The sequence below is a fragment of the Phaethon aethereus genome (genome assembly GCF_964289735.1).
Source record: "Phaethon aethereus genome assembly, chromosome: 4".
Lineage (NCBI taxonomy): Eukaryota > Metazoa > Chordata > Aves > Phaethontiformes > Phaethontidae > Phaethon > Phaethon aethereus.
In genome coordinates, this window is record NC_138578.1 from 58,765,467 (window position 1) to 58,785,417 (window position 19,951).

The 19,951-nt window shown below is 40.2% G+C and overlaps 1 protein-coding gene across 1 annotated transcript; it reads right to left on the reverse strand.

The window, feature by feature from the left end:
* Window positions 1-1,621: 1,621 nt before the first annotated feature.
* Window positions 1,622-18,128, reverse strand: NSUN7 (NOP2/Sun RNA methyltransferase family member 7; the record flags this gene model as incomplete). The annotated part of the gene is made up of 11 exons (XM_081999794.1): window positions 17,780-18,128; window positions 17,331-17,389; window positions 15,825-15,955; window positions 11,907-12,059; window positions 11,158-11,341; window positions 9,349-9,559; window positions 8,596-8,739; window positions 7,838-7,939; window positions 7,167-7,284; window positions 3,817-3,934; window positions 1,622-2,230 (listed from the first exon to the last, which is right to left on the reverse strand). Exons 1-11 carry the CDS (start codon window positions 18,090-18,092, stop codon window positions 1,622-1,624), a joined length of 2,142 nt encoding a protein of 713 aa, XP_081855920.1. The 5' UTR covers window positions 18,093-18,128.
* Window positions 18,129-19,951: the final 1,823 nt, after the last annotated feature.

Below are 19,951 nucleotides of genomic sequence, written 5' to 3' on the forward strand. Positions count from 1 at the left end.
CTTCAGTTCCTTCAGCAGTTATAAAAGTAACAAACTTTGACAGTCACAGCTCTTTTCAGCTAAGGCTGCTTGTGTGAAGAAAGCTGGTGAGAAGCAGCCATGACCCATGACATAGTCTGATGTGATGTTATGATGACAATACAGTATTATTAGCATGAGAATATCCAGTTGCATGCACATGGGTCTAGATCTATCCTTGCAGTTTGTTCAGAAATGAGCAGAGTTCATCCTTTTACTGGAACAGGAAAGGAGCACAGGTTACTTGCAGGGATATGCAGCAGGTGAGCGATGCCTCTGCATGGGCCAGCTGGCTCAGATTAAAATGCTAAGAGAAATTTTCATGGATTCAGGGAAGCAGCGATGTTTGTCTGATGAACAAGAGCCAGCTGTCTACACTGCTGGCAGCGTATCATTCTGATTCTTTCGTCTAAAGGCAGTGCTGATCCAGCTACATTGACTGCTGGATGGGTCCAAATCCAGTCTTGTGTATATGTCAAATAGGTTAAGAATCCATACCATATTGTCAACACTACTGCCACTACCCTTGCCAGATGTCTTAAATGACTGTCTAAGAGGGAAAGCTCTATTTCTGGGCCACAGCTACCTTTGTCCTTCTATACTGCTATGCTGCCTTTGCTTCAATTCTCCAACAGTATAACATGAATAAATACAATCCTTGAGGTTCTTCTTGCTGTCATTCCATCAGTGTCTGCCACTTTCCCTCTTCATACTGTCCGTATTTAATACTAAATGAGATTCTTGTTAAAAGTATCTCTGTGTGTCCCTTTTCTCCATTTGCTAGCAACAGGGACCAGGTTAGAAGCCTGCAGCGATTCCCAAAGACAGACAAGCTACTCTGTGTTCAGTCATTATTCAGCTGACTAGCAATAGCCATTATAAAAATAACTAACTTTGACAGTCGCAGCTCTTTTCGACTAAGACTGCTTGTGTGAAGAAAGCTGGTGAGAAGCAGTCATGACCTATGACATAGTCTGATGTGACGTTATGAGGACAACATAGTTTTACTAGCATGAGAATATCCAGTTTTCATTATTAATATTTTGAAGCACACCTGAGTAGAAACCAAGTCAGTAAGTACCAGGAAGCCTGTGCAGGGGCTTTAGTGCACTTGGCCAGCTGCCTGTACAGAAGCTCACATCTGGTTTTAGAAATAAAGGCGAGCTAACTGGGTTACTGTGCAGGGCATACTTTCCATGCGTCACAGTCTAAATAGTAACTTACAAAAATGGTATCTAGCGCTTGCAAGAAGAAATAGCCACTTTAAAAAAATATCAATTTGAAATTGAGTATTCCTACAGTTCTACGCAGGTCATGGGGGAAAAAAGCCCCATATGCTTTAAGTTGTCACTTTAAAGTGTATAGCAAGAAGTGGTCTATCAGCCATATGCAGCTGAGCTGCATTTGCTTTAAGGTGTAATTACCAGCTTAAAATTACTATCTAACATGGGTATTTCCTTGCAAATATCCCATAATGTATGTTTCCCGCAGCAAGATTATCCTTCACAAAGATACACTGTTAAGTGTATTGATTAATATATACAGGAATCTTTACCTTTTCTGTACAGGTAGGGACAAAGCTTGACGATTCTTACAGCCATGGTCAAGGATGGCTCAGCACAGTTGGCTTGACTGCTTTAGATAGAGGTGGTGGAAGTATCCTGCCACCCAAACCCTTTGCTCCAGTCCAGCCGTGAAAGCAATGCCAAGTTGATACCCTGGGTTTGTTTCCTTGCAGACCTACATATGGTGTTACCACTGGAGGCAAAACAATTTCCACGGGCTTCAATACAACCCTTTTCCGTTCTGCATGTGCCTTTCTGGCAAGTGTCTGTCTTCCACTGGCCTTGCCCATAGATGACAAGTGAGATGTGCGCTTCCGTGCTCCAGGAGGAGCTGTGGCTGGAACAGGGTTGATGGATTTCTTCAGCTGAACATGGCTGGTTGTTCGGTTCCCGTTCTTTTGTTGTACGTTACCGACTGCTTTAGACGCAGAAACTTCAGCCTTCTTGTTAGATACGGTTTGATGGTGAAGGAACGCTGCGATCTTTGGCTCTATACCACCACCAGTAATATTAGTTCTACGTTGTGTTACTTTTGGTTGCTTTTTCTCTTCTTCCTTTGATTTTTCTACATCAAGGCCATCTAGTAGTCCTTTTGCTGCAGCACGAGCCAAAATGTCTTTAACAGACGCATCTTCAGAAGAATCTTTCTGAACGTTTCAAAGGAAACAACAATAAATCTAAGCCACAACACAAGAGCTGTAAACTCAGTACTTTAATCGCAGATTCCTCAGATTTTACTCCATGAAAAAACTATGGCAGAACCTAGCAGAAAGACTTAAGTCACATGTGATAAATGCTAACCAAGCTATTTATTCAAGAAATTAAGAATGTAGCTGTTGTGACAAGTGGTATCTGAGCATTTGCTTTTCAGAGACTTTGCCCTCTACAGGCCTGAAGAGGGGAAACTGAATTCTGGACTTGGTACTACACAGCTCCCACACTGACTCGCTCTGTAATGCGACTAAAATACTATATATATGTACACACATATATATGTACACGTCTATCAAATAATTACTAAAATACCAAAATACTGTCAATAATAATAGTAATTTTCATGATAGTGAAAATCCTTGCTCATGATACATAAGCAAGGAACTCTCAAACTAGATTAACTAGGAATCAGGTCAACATCCAAATATGTAAAGAGAAGCAATGGGGAAGAAACTATTTACAACTAGCCAAGAAGAGGAGTAGGTACCTGAAAACCAGAAATTTCAGTCAAAATTATGCTTCTTAGTACACATTTTATGCCTCAGAAAAAACTCATTCCAGAGTCACCTAAAAACTGGCCATTGATGCAAGTAGGAGCAATTGGTTCTGTGCATTAGAATTTGACTCCAAAATTATTCCAATCAACTAACTGAAACACAAGTGTTTCTTTCTCTGGACGGAGAGAATATGGTAGGCAGGTGTACACAGCATGATTAACTAAAAGTTACTAGCTCAGGGAGCCAGGTTAAAAAATATTCTACGTTGAAAAAAGGTCAATAATAACTTGAAAGGCTTTTCATGTCTGATTCTCTTACTCTAACAAAATCTTCCTCTTCTAATTCTCCAAGACACAAGCTTCTTTCAAGCACATAAATTCAGTACAACAGAAAGTGGTGCAAATAACCAAATAAGATCTCATATCTTTAATTTTCAATTACATTCTAATTAGCTTCCCCCCTTCCTGTTTTCGTGAAAAGTCCTACTTTTCTCAGGCACAAGAGGAAAACACTGATGGCCAGAGATGCAAACTAGCCCTTTGAAGGCCCTTCCTCAGGAATCATGCGAAGATTTTTTCCCTTTACCCAGCAAAAGCCCCTTGCCTTTCAAGCCAGATTTGCATATGCCTTAGTTTTGGAAGGAAACCAAGTCATACCTATTTTACTGAAATTCTAATGAAGTCTTAATCCCTACGGGTGACACTGCTTGCATACTGGCAAATCATCGTGAGGCATACAGACATAACAAATAACTTTACTAAACACCATTTATCATGAGTCTGATCAAGCTGTGTACTTCATTCCAAGGTGTGACAGCAACAGTGCATTTCTTCTAGATGTTCCTAGCACTGGCACAGATGGAAGAAACTGCGCATTTCAACTGCTCACTGATTCTTTGTTCTTAAGACAGCTAAAGAACAGCTGGGAATTTTTTTTAAATGTTCCACAATATATTCTGTTGTGGAAAATAGCAATAGTCTTTTTCTGTTAAGTGTTTCTAAATGGTAATTTTCTTAGCTTACCTCTCTTGCTAAAATAGCTAGGAAACAGCCACTGGAAATTTCTGATGGCTCCAATTTGAAAAAAATTTCAGTGGAAGCCTTTGAATTGGCACAAGTAGAAAAATCAGGAGGAATAAGCCTGTAAATAATAATCAAATGACCGGAAAATAATATTTAAGGATATAAAAGAAAATAAACAAGGATATATTAAAAGTAATTTCCAAATTATGTCTTTCAATAACAGTCTTATAGAGCCTTATCTTCATTTAAGACTGCATCAGCGAGGAAGGAAGAACTAGGCTTTTCTCACGTTCTCCCTGTATTCCAGTAATCCCTAGCTGTCACAAACAGGCCTCAAGGACTTGGCTTGTAAGGCTGCTAAACTACTAAGCTGTTTCAGTAAAGAAAAATGCTATCAAAATGTCCTTATGCATTTTTTTACCCCCTCCTCTTCCCATTGCCGAGGACTGTAAGAAACAGCCCCTCCTCAATGCTGCACTGATCCTCTTTAGACAGAGCTTTGTTCAAAGATGGTTACAGAGAAATGCAGTAATATTTGTAAGCAATATCCTGATTTGGTTGATTAGCCCATTTCTAATGGGAAGTCTCCAAACTGTTTGTTCCCAAGTCTTCACTGTAATCTGTTTTGGGGTTTTTTTATGCCGCTCAGGACTTGGTAACAGACTACAAGGCTCACATCCTCCTTGCATTACTAAATAAGACTCTACGTCCTGTGACACATCATAGGAGATTTTTGCTTTTAGCTCAGATCATTCAATGCAAAAAGAGTGATAATCTTTATTTTCATTGATATATACAGAGCACTGTTACCAGGAATCCCTTTAAGCGATGGTCTGATCCTGAAAATTGATGCAGAAATTAACTCAAATTGGAGAGGCCAAAGAGAAATGCACAAATGGTTTAGATTCTCCTCTGCACACACCCATTCACCATGTGTACCCTTACGTAAAGAGTTTGCCATACCCGTAAGGTAAGCTCAGCTTAGACATGTTTGAAATGATCTTTATTTACAATTTCACAGCCCTAAGACCATGACCCCAAACTCCAGCACAGCCTTATTTTGTTCAGCACCACTCCAACGCTGCAGAGTAATTCCAAAAGATACAGTACACGTAAGCACAACTGGCACAAGAGCTTCCTGAAAGCCCTTCATTTTCTTGGAAAAGGAAATAAATATGTAGGTCTGTGGTGATCACACAGGATGTTTTATTAGTACAACTTGTCTCTCAAAGACACTACTGTGACCACAGGGGCTAGTAATTCTGCACCAGAGTTTTTCATTCTAGCCTGCATTCTTTTAGTCAAATACGTTACCTAGTTAATTCTAAGGAAAGCGTACAAGGAAGTACTACATGCATCTTAAACAGCTCGAGCTTTCACCTTAAGACAAGCATAACAACACTACATATTTTATTTATGGTGTTCTGTTACTGTTCTCTTTATGCTGGTTACCAGCAGCTTTCTTGTAGCAAGAGCTATACACGAAAACGTCCAAGATATGAGCATGACTGTGAAGGAGGAATCAATTCTGGAACTGCCATTTATGAACTTCAGTCCTCAGTCACAAATTTGCTCAGGTTTGCAAAAATCCTAATGTCATTTTATTCTCCCTTTCTTACGATCTGAGATTGGCTTGTATTTGAAAGTAAAGGTATAATTTGGTGGTTTGGCAAGTTTCATGATGTTTCTGCAAAACACTGAATAGATTTTGTTTTGGCTTTGGGGGTAGGGAAGGTGGTTTAGGAATTTTGTCCTGAAAAAAATGAAAGCTTCAGAAAAAGAAAATCAGAATTTTTGATACATACAGCAAAATTTGTATTATGAATTATCACACAATCATTAAAGTTGGAAAAGACCTTTAAGATCATCGAGTCCAACCACCAACCCAACACCACCATGCCCACTAAACCATGTCCTGAAGTGCCACATCTACACATTTTTTGAACACTTCCAGTGATGGCAACTCCACCACCTCCCTGGGCAGCCTGTTCCAATGTTTGACCAGTCTCAGTAAAGAATTTTTTCCTAATATCTAGTCTAAACCTCCCCTGGCACAACCTGAGGCCATTTCCTCTCGTCCTATCACTAGCTAGTTGGGAGAAGAGACCAACACCCACCTCACCACAACCCCCTTTCAGGGAGTTGTAGAGAGCGATGAGGTCTCCCCTCAGCCTCCTCTTCTCCAGACTGAACAACCCCAGTTCCCTCAGCTGCTCCTCATAAGACTTGTGCTCCAGACCCTTCACCAGCTTTGTTGCCCTTCTCTGGACACATTCCAGCAACTCAATGTTCTTCTTGTAGTGAGGGGCCCAAAACAGAACACAGTATTCGAGGTACAGCCTCACCAGTGCCGAGTACAGGGACACGATCACTTCCCTACTCCTGCTGGCCACACTATTTCTGATACAGGCCAGGACACTGTTGGCCACCTTGGCCACCTGGGCACACTGCTGGCTCACATTCAGCCAGCTGTCAGCCAGCACCCTCAGGTCCATTTCTGCAGGGCAGCTCTCCAGCCACTTCTCCCCAAGCCTGTAGCGCTGCACGGGGTTCTTGTGACTGAAGTGCAGGACCCTGCACTTGGCCTTATTAAACCTCATACAGTTGGCCTCTGCCCATCGATCCAGCCTGTCCGGATCCCTCTGCAGAGCCCTCCTACCCTCCAGCAGATCAACACTCCCACCCAGCTGGGTGTCATCTGCAAACTTACTGAGGGAGCACTCGATTCCCTCATCCAGGTCATCTATAAAGATATTGAACAATACTGGCCCCAGAACCGAGCCCTGGGGAACACCGCTTGTGACCGGCCACCAGCCGGATTTAACGCCATTCACCACAACTCTCTTGTGGCCATTTCCGCCAAAGTTACTCACCTGAATACAAGGATGAGCAACCCTACAGCAGAGGTTCTTATACTTCTACATTATTCTCACGTTTTAAGACTTAATTTCTTTTTCCTTTGAAAGTGATCATTCTAGGTCAGAGGCTGAGAGCATGCTAGCAAGTTCCCTGGCTTCTAGTCTCCATTTTATCTTAAACTAGCTTCATTCTCTGAATACTGATCGGATGAAAGCAATAGCTCTATCAGAAGCTCACCACAATGTTATTTCCAACCAGTGATGCTTTTCCTCCCATCTCCATTTCAGATGGGAATAAAAATATTAGATGAAAAAGTCAAGAGGATACTACTTAGTACTCTCATAACATCACAAGGAATGGAATGAGAGGCAGCAAAAAAATATTTTAAATGTTAATGTAATGCAAGACACAGATCAGTCCAGGATAAGAATTATGATACAATTTAAAGTTATACTTTAATTTTTCCATAGACAAAACTACTGATTCCATACCTGTATGGTTGTACTTCATTCCCTTCCATTCCAGATTCCAGTGCTTTTTTCACTACTAGTTCATTTTCTTTTGGGTAAACTGAACAAGTGCAGTAAACAATAGCTTGTACTTTGTTAACTACAAAACAAACAAACAAAAATTTTCCACTGTTCAAATTCTTCATAGACACAGTGGTTTAGAGAGGACTGAAAGCATTATAAAAATTATGCTTGGATGTCACTTTTACCAATAAAATATAGCCTCCTGCACACATTAGTATTCAATCTCTAGTGTTTTTTAATAATTCAAATCGTTTTAAGTATTTGCAGATTTCGGCACAAATACAAAGCTGCATCCCGTCTTTTCACACAGCTACCAAAGGAGGGGGGAAGAAAGTGGCAGCGTGAAGATGAAGTCAGACTACATTTACAACTTTTCCAAAGCAGAGTATGACTAAGCCAGTAAGCCAGTTCTCTACAACAGGCTGAGGATTATTGTATTAACGGCTGGTGAACGCTAGGACACAGAAACACCTTCAAACTTGGAGATCATTATTTAGGGGTTTTGGTTACACACTTACTGTTAACTAGTAGAGTAATCAGTGTATTTTTATCTATATAAAAACACGTGATAGTACAATGGAATTGATAGTACAAGGTTGTCCCAGAAATTGGAGAGCTAGCACACTTACATTTCATTGCATGCATCAACTCATTAAGCTGCCGCTCAGCAAGAATCCTAAGTTTATCCTCAGATACAGATCCTTGGAAAAGGTCTCTTAGCAATCCTGCATCTAAATGCAGAGAGTTGTAAATTTATTATTGCAACTTGTATTAGTGTCTTAAAATTCAGTTGTTTGCAGAATACGCTTTGGTAACAGACTTGATTATTACTAGAGCAGTATGAAGGTAGGTTTTACAAATTACAATACCAAGGAGTGCCTAAACAATTCTTCTTTCCCTCTTTAGCTGTAATGACTAGTGCCTTTTATTTGCCTCTATTTAATGAAAATTGTACAGTGAATAGACTTGTACAAACAGTCAATGAAGGAATGTAATCAATGGAAAATTATATACACGTTGGTATCTTGAAATAAATTTTCTGCCTATGGTCTTTTTACTTTAAAGGAAAGGCTATATACACTCTGCTCCGCAGAATAACCCTCAAACTTCGTATTATTGACTTGAAGCAGACACACAGAATTATGCACGTTATTTAATATATATGTTTTCTAGTAGTTCAAATGTGGAAAGGTGGGGGGTTTTTTAATAAAATAATACCATTTACTGAAGCAGCTACCATGTCCAGACCACAATCACAGAATCACAGAACAGTCTGGGTTGGAAGGGACCTTCAAAGGTCATCTAGTCCAACCTCCCTACAGCGAGCATGATACTTGAATACTACTTCTACCAGAAAGCATGAGTTAGCTATTGTATCAAAGGTTACCTCCGTGTTCATTTAAAATAAAGTCTATTGGATTGCCAACACCCAGCCCAGAACATGGTGGTAGCAGCAAAATAACTTTTGCCTTTTGAAGTCTCAGGTCTGTTGGCCCAATCTCAGTAAAGTCTTCATGTAATAACTGAATATCTGGAAAAAAGGGAAAAACTCAACAGTTCTACATGCAAGCAAGCCTGCCTAATTTTAATGTAATAAAGGCAAAGAGGCAGTGGTGTTACACAGACTTCCACAGAGCTAGAGCCTGCTAGACCCCGATCCTCCTAAGTATGCCCTACTGATTTCAGACTGAAGGACTATCTAGACATTAGCATCTTCCACTGAAAAGACTGCTAATGGGGTTCCAGAGTCTTTGCATTCTGTTCTGATCACGTCCTCTGGGTAAACTGGACAAGTGCATGGGTTTTGGATTAACATTCTCAAACAGCTGAAAAATCAGACTGAAAACAACAGCCAAGGCACCAAATAAATGGACCCAAAAGTTCCTAGCTACACCAACTGCTATACCATAACTACTTATATAGAAAAATTTGCCCTCACATTTCAGAAGGTGCATCTATGACATGGTTAATCTGCAACCTTGATTAACTGGACTGTAGCTGAAGAGCTGTCAGCGCTGACAAGTTTTTACTGCCCTCCCCAACTCCTCAAACAAGGGATCTCTGAGTTCTAATAGAATTATGCCATGTTTATACATATCACAAACATCTCTATTACAATACCAACTGTTTCAACACCTACTTTTACATCCCATGTGACTGAACAAGTTCCTCAGTTCTGCTGCTTTTGCTGAAGATTTCACACCACAAACAAAAATTCTGGACATGCTGTGATTTGTCAGCACTGACATATGGGCAATGGTTAGATGAGAACCCACGTGAGCCACTATAATGTCGTCACCCGTAGTCAACAGTGCCTGTGCAGAGTGTACAGCAAGACTGCGAGACTTATCCTAGAAAGTAATGACACAAAACTTAAGTATGACCAACTAATTTGGTTTCTATGAATGCCAATCTTCTTTTCCAAATTAGGAAAGTATTTCATTGTTTTCATGACAAATGGGAAAGAAGAGAAAAATTAATCAGGGATAGCTGCTGACACAGAATTAAATATTAAGTACAATACCAAACATCTTATTAAGTCATTCACTAAATTAAAATTCATCCTAACCAATGCGTAAGAAAGCATAACATCTACAGGTGAAAAGAATGTAAGTGCATATCACCCCCAAAAGGACTAACTCTTAGCACCAGCCAGTTCCAGAGAAGATAAAGGTAGGCCACACTATGCAGAATACCTCCTCAGATGCAGCTTAACAGGGAAATGCAAAGCTATTCACATAGCTCTTGACAACAATTATAGGAGAAACAAAGCCCTTACAGATCAAAGACCAAGATTTTTGCTGAAATTTGAACACCACAGAAGCAGATTTGAATGCAGAAAGCACAGGGACCTCTCAACAAGAGGAAATGATCTCATACTACAGGTGATGAAGAAAAAAAGAGATACATATCAAACATTATCTCCATCAAATTACTTTAAAAGGCAAAGAGCGCAGATAGGGACCACAGGTATCATGTTGTGCACCAGACCTGGCAAATGCTGATGATAAAGGGGGGGGGGAAGCGTTACAGCTTTAAATTCACATCGATGTCTACGTACCCACTTAGGGCATTCAAGTACCACCCTACCCCACCAAAGAGAGATGGGAGTTTTGAAGGTTCTGTTTCCTCACTTTGAATATTCTTAAGTAGTAATACTGAGAATTTGTCCCCATGACCTATAGGGCTCTCATGTATACTTCTTTTCTGTAAGTCTTCTATTCAAAATATACACACTGAAATTGAATACTGAATTATTTTACTTTGTAAGTTGGGTAATAAATTCCGAGGCTAAAATTTCCAGAAAATGTTAAGTATCAAGTGAAAAGGCCCTTTGAAATATTTCTGCTAAGCTCTCAATAGTCATCAGACACTGCAGGTAATTTCTGGTTGTGTATTGTTGCACAGTTACTCCAAACTACTGCTTTACAACAGGAACTTCCGACCAATCTTGCCTGGAGAGGCTAATGATGGCAAGTCAGGAATAAGACCAGTGGGGTTTATGAAGATTTAGGAGCCACACTGCACAAAATACAAAGAAGCGTCACCATTCCATCACAAACATGCAGTTAAAGAAGAGGAGATATTGCAATAGTAGCATGCCATTTTCTACTAACATATAGAGTTGCATAGAAACTTCCCTCACATTTTCAGAAGTGAGACTGCCTCTTTGACCATTTTTGAGGCTTATTTCAACAGTGTTAAGATTAAATTTAAAACATTCTAACTTAATTGTAACTATCCATTATAAGCATTAACATTTGCATGCTAAATATTTTAAGTGAAACATTTTCTAGCCTTCTGATTATTAAAAACATCCAAAACCTTGTGAGAGTATGTTGCTGCTTGACTCATTTAATAGGACTGTCACACAATACATGACCTCATTCTAATGCAAAGCGTTCTTTTAGTTTGCAGATCATGTTGCTCAAGGATGACATCAACTCACCTGCAGTAAGAGTTTGCAATGTGCAAAAAGATCTAAATTAAGCAGTTCTTCTTTAAGAGAGGAAGGAAAAACCAATACATCATGGCAATGTTGGTCCACACAGTACGTATAATGGTCAAAGTCTGACACAGTTTCAACTTTTGTGAATCCCTTCTTCTTCAAATCTCTGAAGACATCTTGAAGGCTGTTAACATACAACTCTGACTATTAAATATACAAGTTACTTAAACAGTCACATTGATTATATGGATTTTCTAATAGAAAATTTCTTGTAATAAAATAAAAATACACTTTTAAAAATCCTTCTAAGTTTACACTATCCTTACAGAATAAACACCAGTTTTAAGTATTGTTATCTGTCTTAACACGCTTTGCCAATGTTATGGCTTACAGTAATACATACACTTTTTTAGAAGTTTTCTCTCTATTTTTTGTTACAGAGTTTACTCACCCATGTAGTTTTTTGTAACTTTATTTCCTCCTTTATTTAGCAAAAGACCCACACAAGCAACAGAATAGTAAGAAAAACTGTTTCACAATGTTGTTATGGTTTACGAATACTGTTACTGCAATATTATAAAAACAACAAACAAACATAAGGCAATGTTGCTGGGCTAAGCAGAATTTACTATAAGAAACTTAAATTATTGTTAATAATATAACCTGGAAATTCTAAAACAAGTCTGTAGCAAACTGTATCACTTCATATATAATAATATCAATATTATATGATACTTTAAAGACCTCACCTGGTTTTAAGTGTGTTTATCCAAACCCATAAAGGTAAAGCAGAAGCCCTTTGTTCCTGCTTCCGTATGGCTTCTGGTAGAATGTATTCAATTGAAGGAGCATCATGTTTGATGCGACATCTTGCTAATGCAGCTGCCAATTTGGTCCTAAAACTACAAAAACATAATCACAAGTTTAGTAAGTTTTGTAAGTGTTTATAAGTGTTTACACCAGCTGTTAACATGCAGTATCTCTGTTATAATACTGTCTTGCTCAGAAACCAAAACCAAAAGTGAGGTCTCATTTTGCAGAAAATACACAGTTATAGGACATTTTCTACCCCAGACAGCAGCGGATGCAAGGCAGTAGTACACAGCTAAAACTGTTTTACTTAAACGCACATGGGACTGGAATTATGACAAATGACTCCCAAATATATCCATTTTCTCAGACAGCTGAAAAAAAATGGTTTGGAACTGCAATCCGTGGAATACAATCATCAGATTTTTTTGTCTCTTTGAAGATATAAATACATATATGTGCAGAATGAGCATTTGATGAAAGCTGACCTCTGAATGTGTACAGAAACAACACAAGTATGATGGCAACCAGTTTTATTACTGTTACAAGAAAATCTCAGAGAAAATATGCCCAGTCTTTTCTTCCCACAAGCTTTATGCATAATCTTGATATGTGATAATTCAAAGCAAATAAAAATTGCTGGTGAGCTACTTCAGATGTCAAGGTATATTACTTACTGCCCTGCAGGAATACCTTGCACTTATGATATTCATGAACTTTTTGGGCCATTCTAAATCCAGCAGCAATACAATTTCGTCCAACAGATGTCTGTTGCGTTCATCAACAGACTGACAAAAGAAATACTTGAACACTACTTAAAATGTTTATTTTACATATCCTTTTTTTGTTCTAATTACTTAAAATAATAAATATTTAACAAAATTCCACAATAGCAGTATTGCTAAATAAATCAATATTATTCCATTCCGTGACCTCTTGACTCTATTACACTCATGTTTATGTTTACTGAGTATTTAATTTCTTTTCTAAAAATTGTATGAAAAAAGTTTCAACAACTACAAAATAAGATACCTTTTTTTTAGCAAAATAATCCACAATATAAAGATGGTTTGTTAGCTGCACCTTTCTTAACTATAGGAATATGAAAGTTTCACAGAATCACTAAGGTTGGAAAGGACCTTCAAGATCATCAAGTCCAACCATTAATCCAGCACCACCATGTTCCCTAAACCATGTCCTGAAGTGCCACATCCACACGTTTTTTTGAACACTTCCAGAGATGGCAACTCCACCACCTCCCTGGGCAGCCTGTTCCAATGCCTGACCACCCTCTCAGTGAAGAAATTTTTCCTAATATCCAATCTAAACCTCCCCTGGTGCAACTTGAGGCCATTTCCTCTTGTCCTATCGCTGGTTACTTGGCAGAAGAGGCCAACACCCTCGTCTCCACAACCCCCTTTCAGGGAGTTGTAGAGAGCGATAAGGTCTCCCCTCAGCCTCCTCTTCTCCAGACTGAACAACCCCAGTTCCCTCAGCTGCTCCTCATAAGACTTGTGCTCCAGACCCCTCACCAGCTTCGTTGTCCTTCTCTGGACATGCTCCAGCACCTCAACATCCTTCTTGTAGTGAGGGGCCCAAAACTGAACACAGCATTCAAGGTGCGGCCTCACCAGTGCCGAGTACAGGGGCACAATCACTTCCCTACTCGTGCTGGCCACACTATTTCTGATACAGGCCAGGACGCTGTTGGCCTTCTTGGCCACCTGGGCACACTGCCGGCTCATGTTCAGCCGACTGTCAACCAGCACCCCCAGGTCCCTTCCCACCGGGCTGCTCTCCAGCCACTCCTCCCCAAGCCTGTAGCGTTGCATGGGGTTGTTATGGCCGAAGTGCAGGACCCGGCACTTGGCCTTATTAAACCTCATACAGTTGACCTCTGCCCATCGATCCAGTCTGTCCAGATCCCGCTGCAGAGCCCTCCTACCCTCCAGCAGATCAACACTTCCACCCAGCTGGGTGTCATCTGCAAACTTACTGAGGGAGCACTCGATTCCCTCATCCAGGTCATCGATAAAGATATTGAACAAGACCGGCCCCAGAACCGAGCCCTGGGGAACACCGCTTGTGACCGGCCACCAGCCAGATTTAACTCCATTCACCACAACTCTCTGGGCTCGGCCATCCAGCCAGTTCCTCACCCAGCGAAGAGTAAACCTGTCTAAGCCACAAGCCGCCAGCTTCTCCAGGAGAATGCTGTGGGAGACACTGTCAAAGGCTTTACTAAAGTCCAGGTAGACAACATCCACAGCCTTTCCCTCATCCACTAGGCGGGTCACCTGGTCATAGAAGGAGATCAGGTTGGTCAAGCAGGACCTGCCTTTCATGAACCCATGCTGGCTGGGCCTGATCCCTTAGTTGTCCTGCACATGCCCTGTGAGCACTCTCAAGACCAACCGCTCCATAATCTTCCCCAGTACGGAGGTCAGCCTGACAGCCTGTAGTTCCCAGGATCCTCCTTCCGGCCTTTCTTGTAGATGGGCATCACATTGGCAAGCCTCCAGTCTTCTGGGACCTCCCCTGTTAACTAGGACTGCTGGTAAATGATGGAGAGTGGCTTGGCAAGCTCCTTTGCCAGCTCTCTAAGTACTCTCAGGTGGATCCCATCAGGCTCCATAGACTTGTGGGTGTCCAGGTGGTTTAACATGTCCTTGACTGCTTCCTCCTGGGTTATGAGGAGTATATTGTGCTCTCCATCCCCGTCTTCCAGCGCAGGGGGCTGAATACCCTGTGGATACCTGGTCTGGCTATTAAAGACTGAGGCAAAGAAGGCATTAAGTACCTCAGCCTTGTCCTCGTCCGTGGAGACAATGTTCCCTGCCATATCCAGTAGGGGATGGAGATTCTCCTTGGCTCTCTTTTTGTTGTTAAGATATTTGTAAAAACATTTTTTATTATCCTTTATGACTGTAGCCAGACTGAGCTCTAGCTGGGCTTTTGCCTTTCTAATTTTGTCCCTGCTTGACCTAACGAGATCCTTGTACTCTTCGTGAGTTGCCTGCCCCTTCTTCCAGAGGTGATAAACTCTCCTCTTTTCCCTGAGTCCCAGCAAAATCTCCCTGTTCAGCCAGGCCGGTCGCCTTCCCCGCCAGCTCTTCTTACAGCACATGGGGACCGCCTGCTCCTGCACCTTTAAGATTTCCTTCTTGAAGACTGTCCAGCCTTCCTGGACCCCTTTGTCCTTCAGGACTGTCTCCCAAGGGACTCTCTCAACCAGTGACCTGAACAGGCCAAAGTCTGCCCTCCGAAAGTCCATGGTCAGTTTTGCTGACCCCTCTCCTTACTTCACTCACAACTGAGAATTCTAACGTCGTGGATGCTAAGCCCAAGACGGCCTCCAACCACCACATCTCTCACCAGTCCTTCCCTGTTTGTAAACAGCAGGTCCAGCAAGGCACCTCCCCTGGTGGGCTCACTCACCAGCTGTGTCAGGAAGTTATCCTCCACACACTCCAGGAACCTCCCAGATTGTTTCCTCTCTGCCGTGTTATACTTCCAGCAGATGTCCGGTAGGTTGAAGTCCCCCACAAGAACAAGGGCCAGCGAATGCGAGACCTCTGCCAGTCGCTTATAGAATGTCTCATCTGTCTCTTCATCCTGGTTGGGTGGTCTGTAACAGACTCCCAGCAGGATATCTGCCTCATTGGCCTTCCCCCTCATACTTACCCTTCAAACTAGGTTCTCATTAAAAATAAAAACAAAGCCCACAAAATTTGAAGCTGAAGGTCTTAAAAAAAAAAAAATCTGTAATATTGACAATTATGAAAAAAAGGCACTGGCTATACAAATCTGTATTTCTGCTAATATATATCAACAAAAAAAGTTCTTAGCATGTATACCTGTATAGATAATGCTCTACTTTCTGAACTTCTGCTACAAGTTCCTCTTCATTAAAAATCTCTCGTGCTTGAAACTTTCGGTCTTGTAGGTCATAAAGCATCACAACAAGCAAGCTGGTTAATTCATCTGGCTGCAACAGAAAAGCAACTGGATACAGAAAGTAACACAATGCATGCCTTCTGCAAAAAGATCCATATCAAACAGCAGTCTCCCATATAAGAGGCATTAAAAACTCCAATGAAACCCTTATTTGTAAGAATATGAATGTAATTCCTCATGAAGAGTTAGTAAAACACTGAAGAATTTTTTTTAAATTCAAATACACAACTTAAAAGTTATTTACCTTACCAAAATTAAAAACATTCTCCACACACAGAGATATATATACTATACCTTAACAACCTTTAATGCTATCAGAATTTAAACTTTGAAATTATTTTCTCACAAAGTAGTTCCTTGAATAGCTAAACAAAGAAAAACTTCTTGTCTATCAATTTGTTTCTTGTTAGATTCTTTGGTATGTAACAACCAATAAGGTCAGTTATAATAACCATTCTGCAGTTAGGACATATGTAAAATCTCCTTCCCATGTCTAAATGTTTAAAACAGGGAGCATCTCCTTTATAGGGACAGTAATTAACAGCACTTCACTTACCCTTGTCTGCCTCTTTTCATTCAATTCCTACAGTTCTTATGCCTTCGAAAACTCTCACCTTCTGACAAACATGACCAAAATTAGCTAGAAAACTCAAGTTATAAGGGAAATACCACCACACACAAAATGTTACCACATAGGTCTTACTCCCTTACAAAAACAAGCCAAAAATCATTAGATCATAGATGCTCACATCAATCTCCACAAATAACATCAGTTCAAATCCATCTTCTAATTTTCACAGGCACGAAAGACTAAACTGGAAGGAACAGCTGATTACTCTGCCAGCTCTAGATTTTCTTTTCACATCAAAGCAGGAAAGCATGTTGAAAGAGTAAACTGGACCAATTTTTGCCAGTATAATCTTTGTATACAACACTGTTTGCCCAGGAAATGAAACATGGGTTCAATGCATTCTTTTTTCTGCTGGGGTTCACTCTGTTTTCCAGCTCCCAGAGACACGAAGGGAACATGACTTTTTTCCCCACTCACAGGGGGATACGGCAGGGAAGGAAAGCTCATCGACATGGACTGGCTCATGAACAACATCACTGAGCAAGTATTGCACTGCAGTAAGCATTATGGTTCACTTTCCTTCCTTCTTTCTTTCTTTCTTGATTCCCGGCAGTGAGGTGCAATAAGAATCTCACAAACAACATATCTAGTACCTTGGAGACTGATGCTCTAGACAGCTAACTAAAAAGGACAGCAGTATTTCGGTCTCAGGCTACCATATAGTTCAAAACAACAAATGTTGTTTTGAAGAATGTTGCAGAATACTCAGAAAAGATTGTAATTACATCAACTCAGAAAATACAAAATTTATTTCCTCACAAAAATCTTCACTTACTATTGACTGGCATGGGTAAACACAACTATCTAACAATATTTCTTCAAGAAGATCTTGATCTGCAAAAAAATAAAATATTGACAAGTTACACTATGAAATCTACAAGATTCTATGGAAGAAAAACTTATAAATCACTAAAGAAAAAGCTGAAAGTTTAATCATCATGAAAATTAAGGGCAAATTCAATCATAAACAGTAGCAACTCTAAATAAGTGTAATTCCTTTACATGAAAAAGTATAGAACTTAAATGTTTGACTTTGCAAAATGCTAACAACACTTACATATATTTAAATATCTGAGGGATATGAGTAGTCTAGTAGTAACCTGTACTTTAACAAAAAATTCCCCAGATCTCTGCTGTTAGGCAGAAACTAAACACTATGTTTTTCCGTATTTTTCTCTGCTGCATTATTTCTGTTGGCATTTCTTGAGAAAGTTTTGCACTTACATTTTAGAGCACTGAAAGCCAGTTCATAAGATACACGCTGGGAATACTCATCTTTACAAGTCAGCATGGGAGATACTGAGTCATCACCATAGTGCACCAATATTCTATCCTTCGACTTTTTAGTATGAATGCCTTGAAAAATCTTAGCTGCATTTATGTATACAGAGTCGTGATAGCCATTCTTCTCAATCAGAGTCATTGTTCTTTTTTCAACCGAGCCTTTTTCATCTGAAATTTTCATTTTACTCAAGTCTGAGATTTCATTTATAACATCCTCATGTAAAGACACCAAGTTACTTTTAGAACCTGGCATTTTTCCAGTTGTTGATTGTGTAAGTGCAAGTCACAATCCTGCTGACTCTGCAAAAAACAAAGTTTGTATGGAATTATGAAATTTTCTTTCACTAGAATACACTTTTCCCTTAATTTTCAGGTTCTCAATACAATTTTTCTTTTTTAGGCTCTAATCCTGCAAATACATATATACACATATCATTTAGGGTCTTGAACCTGGGTCGGGGCAATCCCTGGTATCAATATAGGCTGGAGGATGAATGGATCAAGGGTAGCCCTGCTGAGAAGGACTTGGGGGTACTGGGGGATGAAAAGCTGGACGTGAGCCGGCAAGGTGTGCTCACAGCCCAGAAGGCCAACCATATCCTGGGCTGCATCCAAAGCAGCATGGCCAGCAGGTCGAGGGAGGTGATTTTGCCCCTTGACTCTGCTCTGGTGAGACCCCACCTGGAGTCCTGTATCCAGCTCTGGAGCCTTCAGCACAGGAAAGACATGGACCTGTTGGAGCAGGTCCAGAGGAGGCCACAAAAATAATAAGAGGGATGGAACAGCTCTCCTGTGAGGACAGGCTGAGAGAGTTGGGGTTGTTCAGCCTAGAGAAGAGAAGGCTCCCAGAAGACCTTATTGCAGCCTTCCAGTACTTAAAGGGGGCTTGTAAGAAAGATGGGGACAGACTTTTTAGCAAGGCCTGTTGCGATAGGACAAGGGGCAATGGTTTTAAACTAAAAGGGGGTAGATTTATATTCTTCTAGGGAGAAGTTTTTGACAATGATGGTGGTGAAACACTGGCACAGGTTGCCCAGAGAGGTGGTAAATGCCCCAAACCTGGAAACATTCCAGGTCAGGTTGGATGGGGCTCTGAGCAACCTGGTCTAGCTGAAGATGTCCCTGCTCATTGCAGGGGGGTTGGACCAGGTGACCTTTAAAGGTCCATTCCAACCCAAACTATTCTATGATCTATACTTCTATACATCTATCATCTTACATATAGTAGAGAAGTATTTATAATAGTTTTCTTACCTTATTTATTTTCACTAATGCAGATACAAAGACTGGTTACTTGTTTCAAAGAGGCCAGTGCTTTACAATAAATGATCCTAAACAGACTATATGCAGAGATTTGATTCTCTGTGTCTAATAAGAAGCATTATTATTGCAGACAGAATTGTACCTCTCACTAGGAATTCTTCTTTAATAAAAAGACACTAGAGAAATTTCAAAGCAGCTATTGTCTCTTCCAAAGAATCATCTTGAAAAGAGTTGCAGTGAATTCCACATGCTTGTCCACTAAACTGCGTACCTGTTCCAAAAAATGGATAATAGAGATCACGTAAGTGTTAATGAATTTAATGTATTACCTAAACAGCACAGTTTTAAGTGCAGGAAATCCATTCTGACAGTCTCTGAAGATATTCTCCAACTCTCCATAAGCCCATGCGTGTTTCTTAAATTTTCTACACACCTTACATAAACAATAAAATAAAAATTACCTTCCCCTGAGGTGGAATAGGGCTTCAAGAAAATGAAAAATAAAAATCCCCAGTGTTAGTTAAATCCAAAAACATGCTTAAGTTCCACAAAAAGTATACTTAAAGTATATCCATCACAGTGTTTGTATTTATCCTACTTGCTCTGGTTGCTATAACATGCATTTATGACAATGCTTGGAAGCTTAGAAGTCAGGTTAAATGTTCAGAAGGCAGCTAAACCAAGACAAATTTAGTCAGAGAGGAAAAACTTAAAAAAATGAAAAATAAACCACTCAGAAAAAACAGTCTTCCTGTCTGTGGAATAATACAAGAGAACTGTGAGGAATTTACCTGCTTTAGCACAGAAAACTGGGCATGGATCTGATGCTGACAAAAAGTTCTAGATATT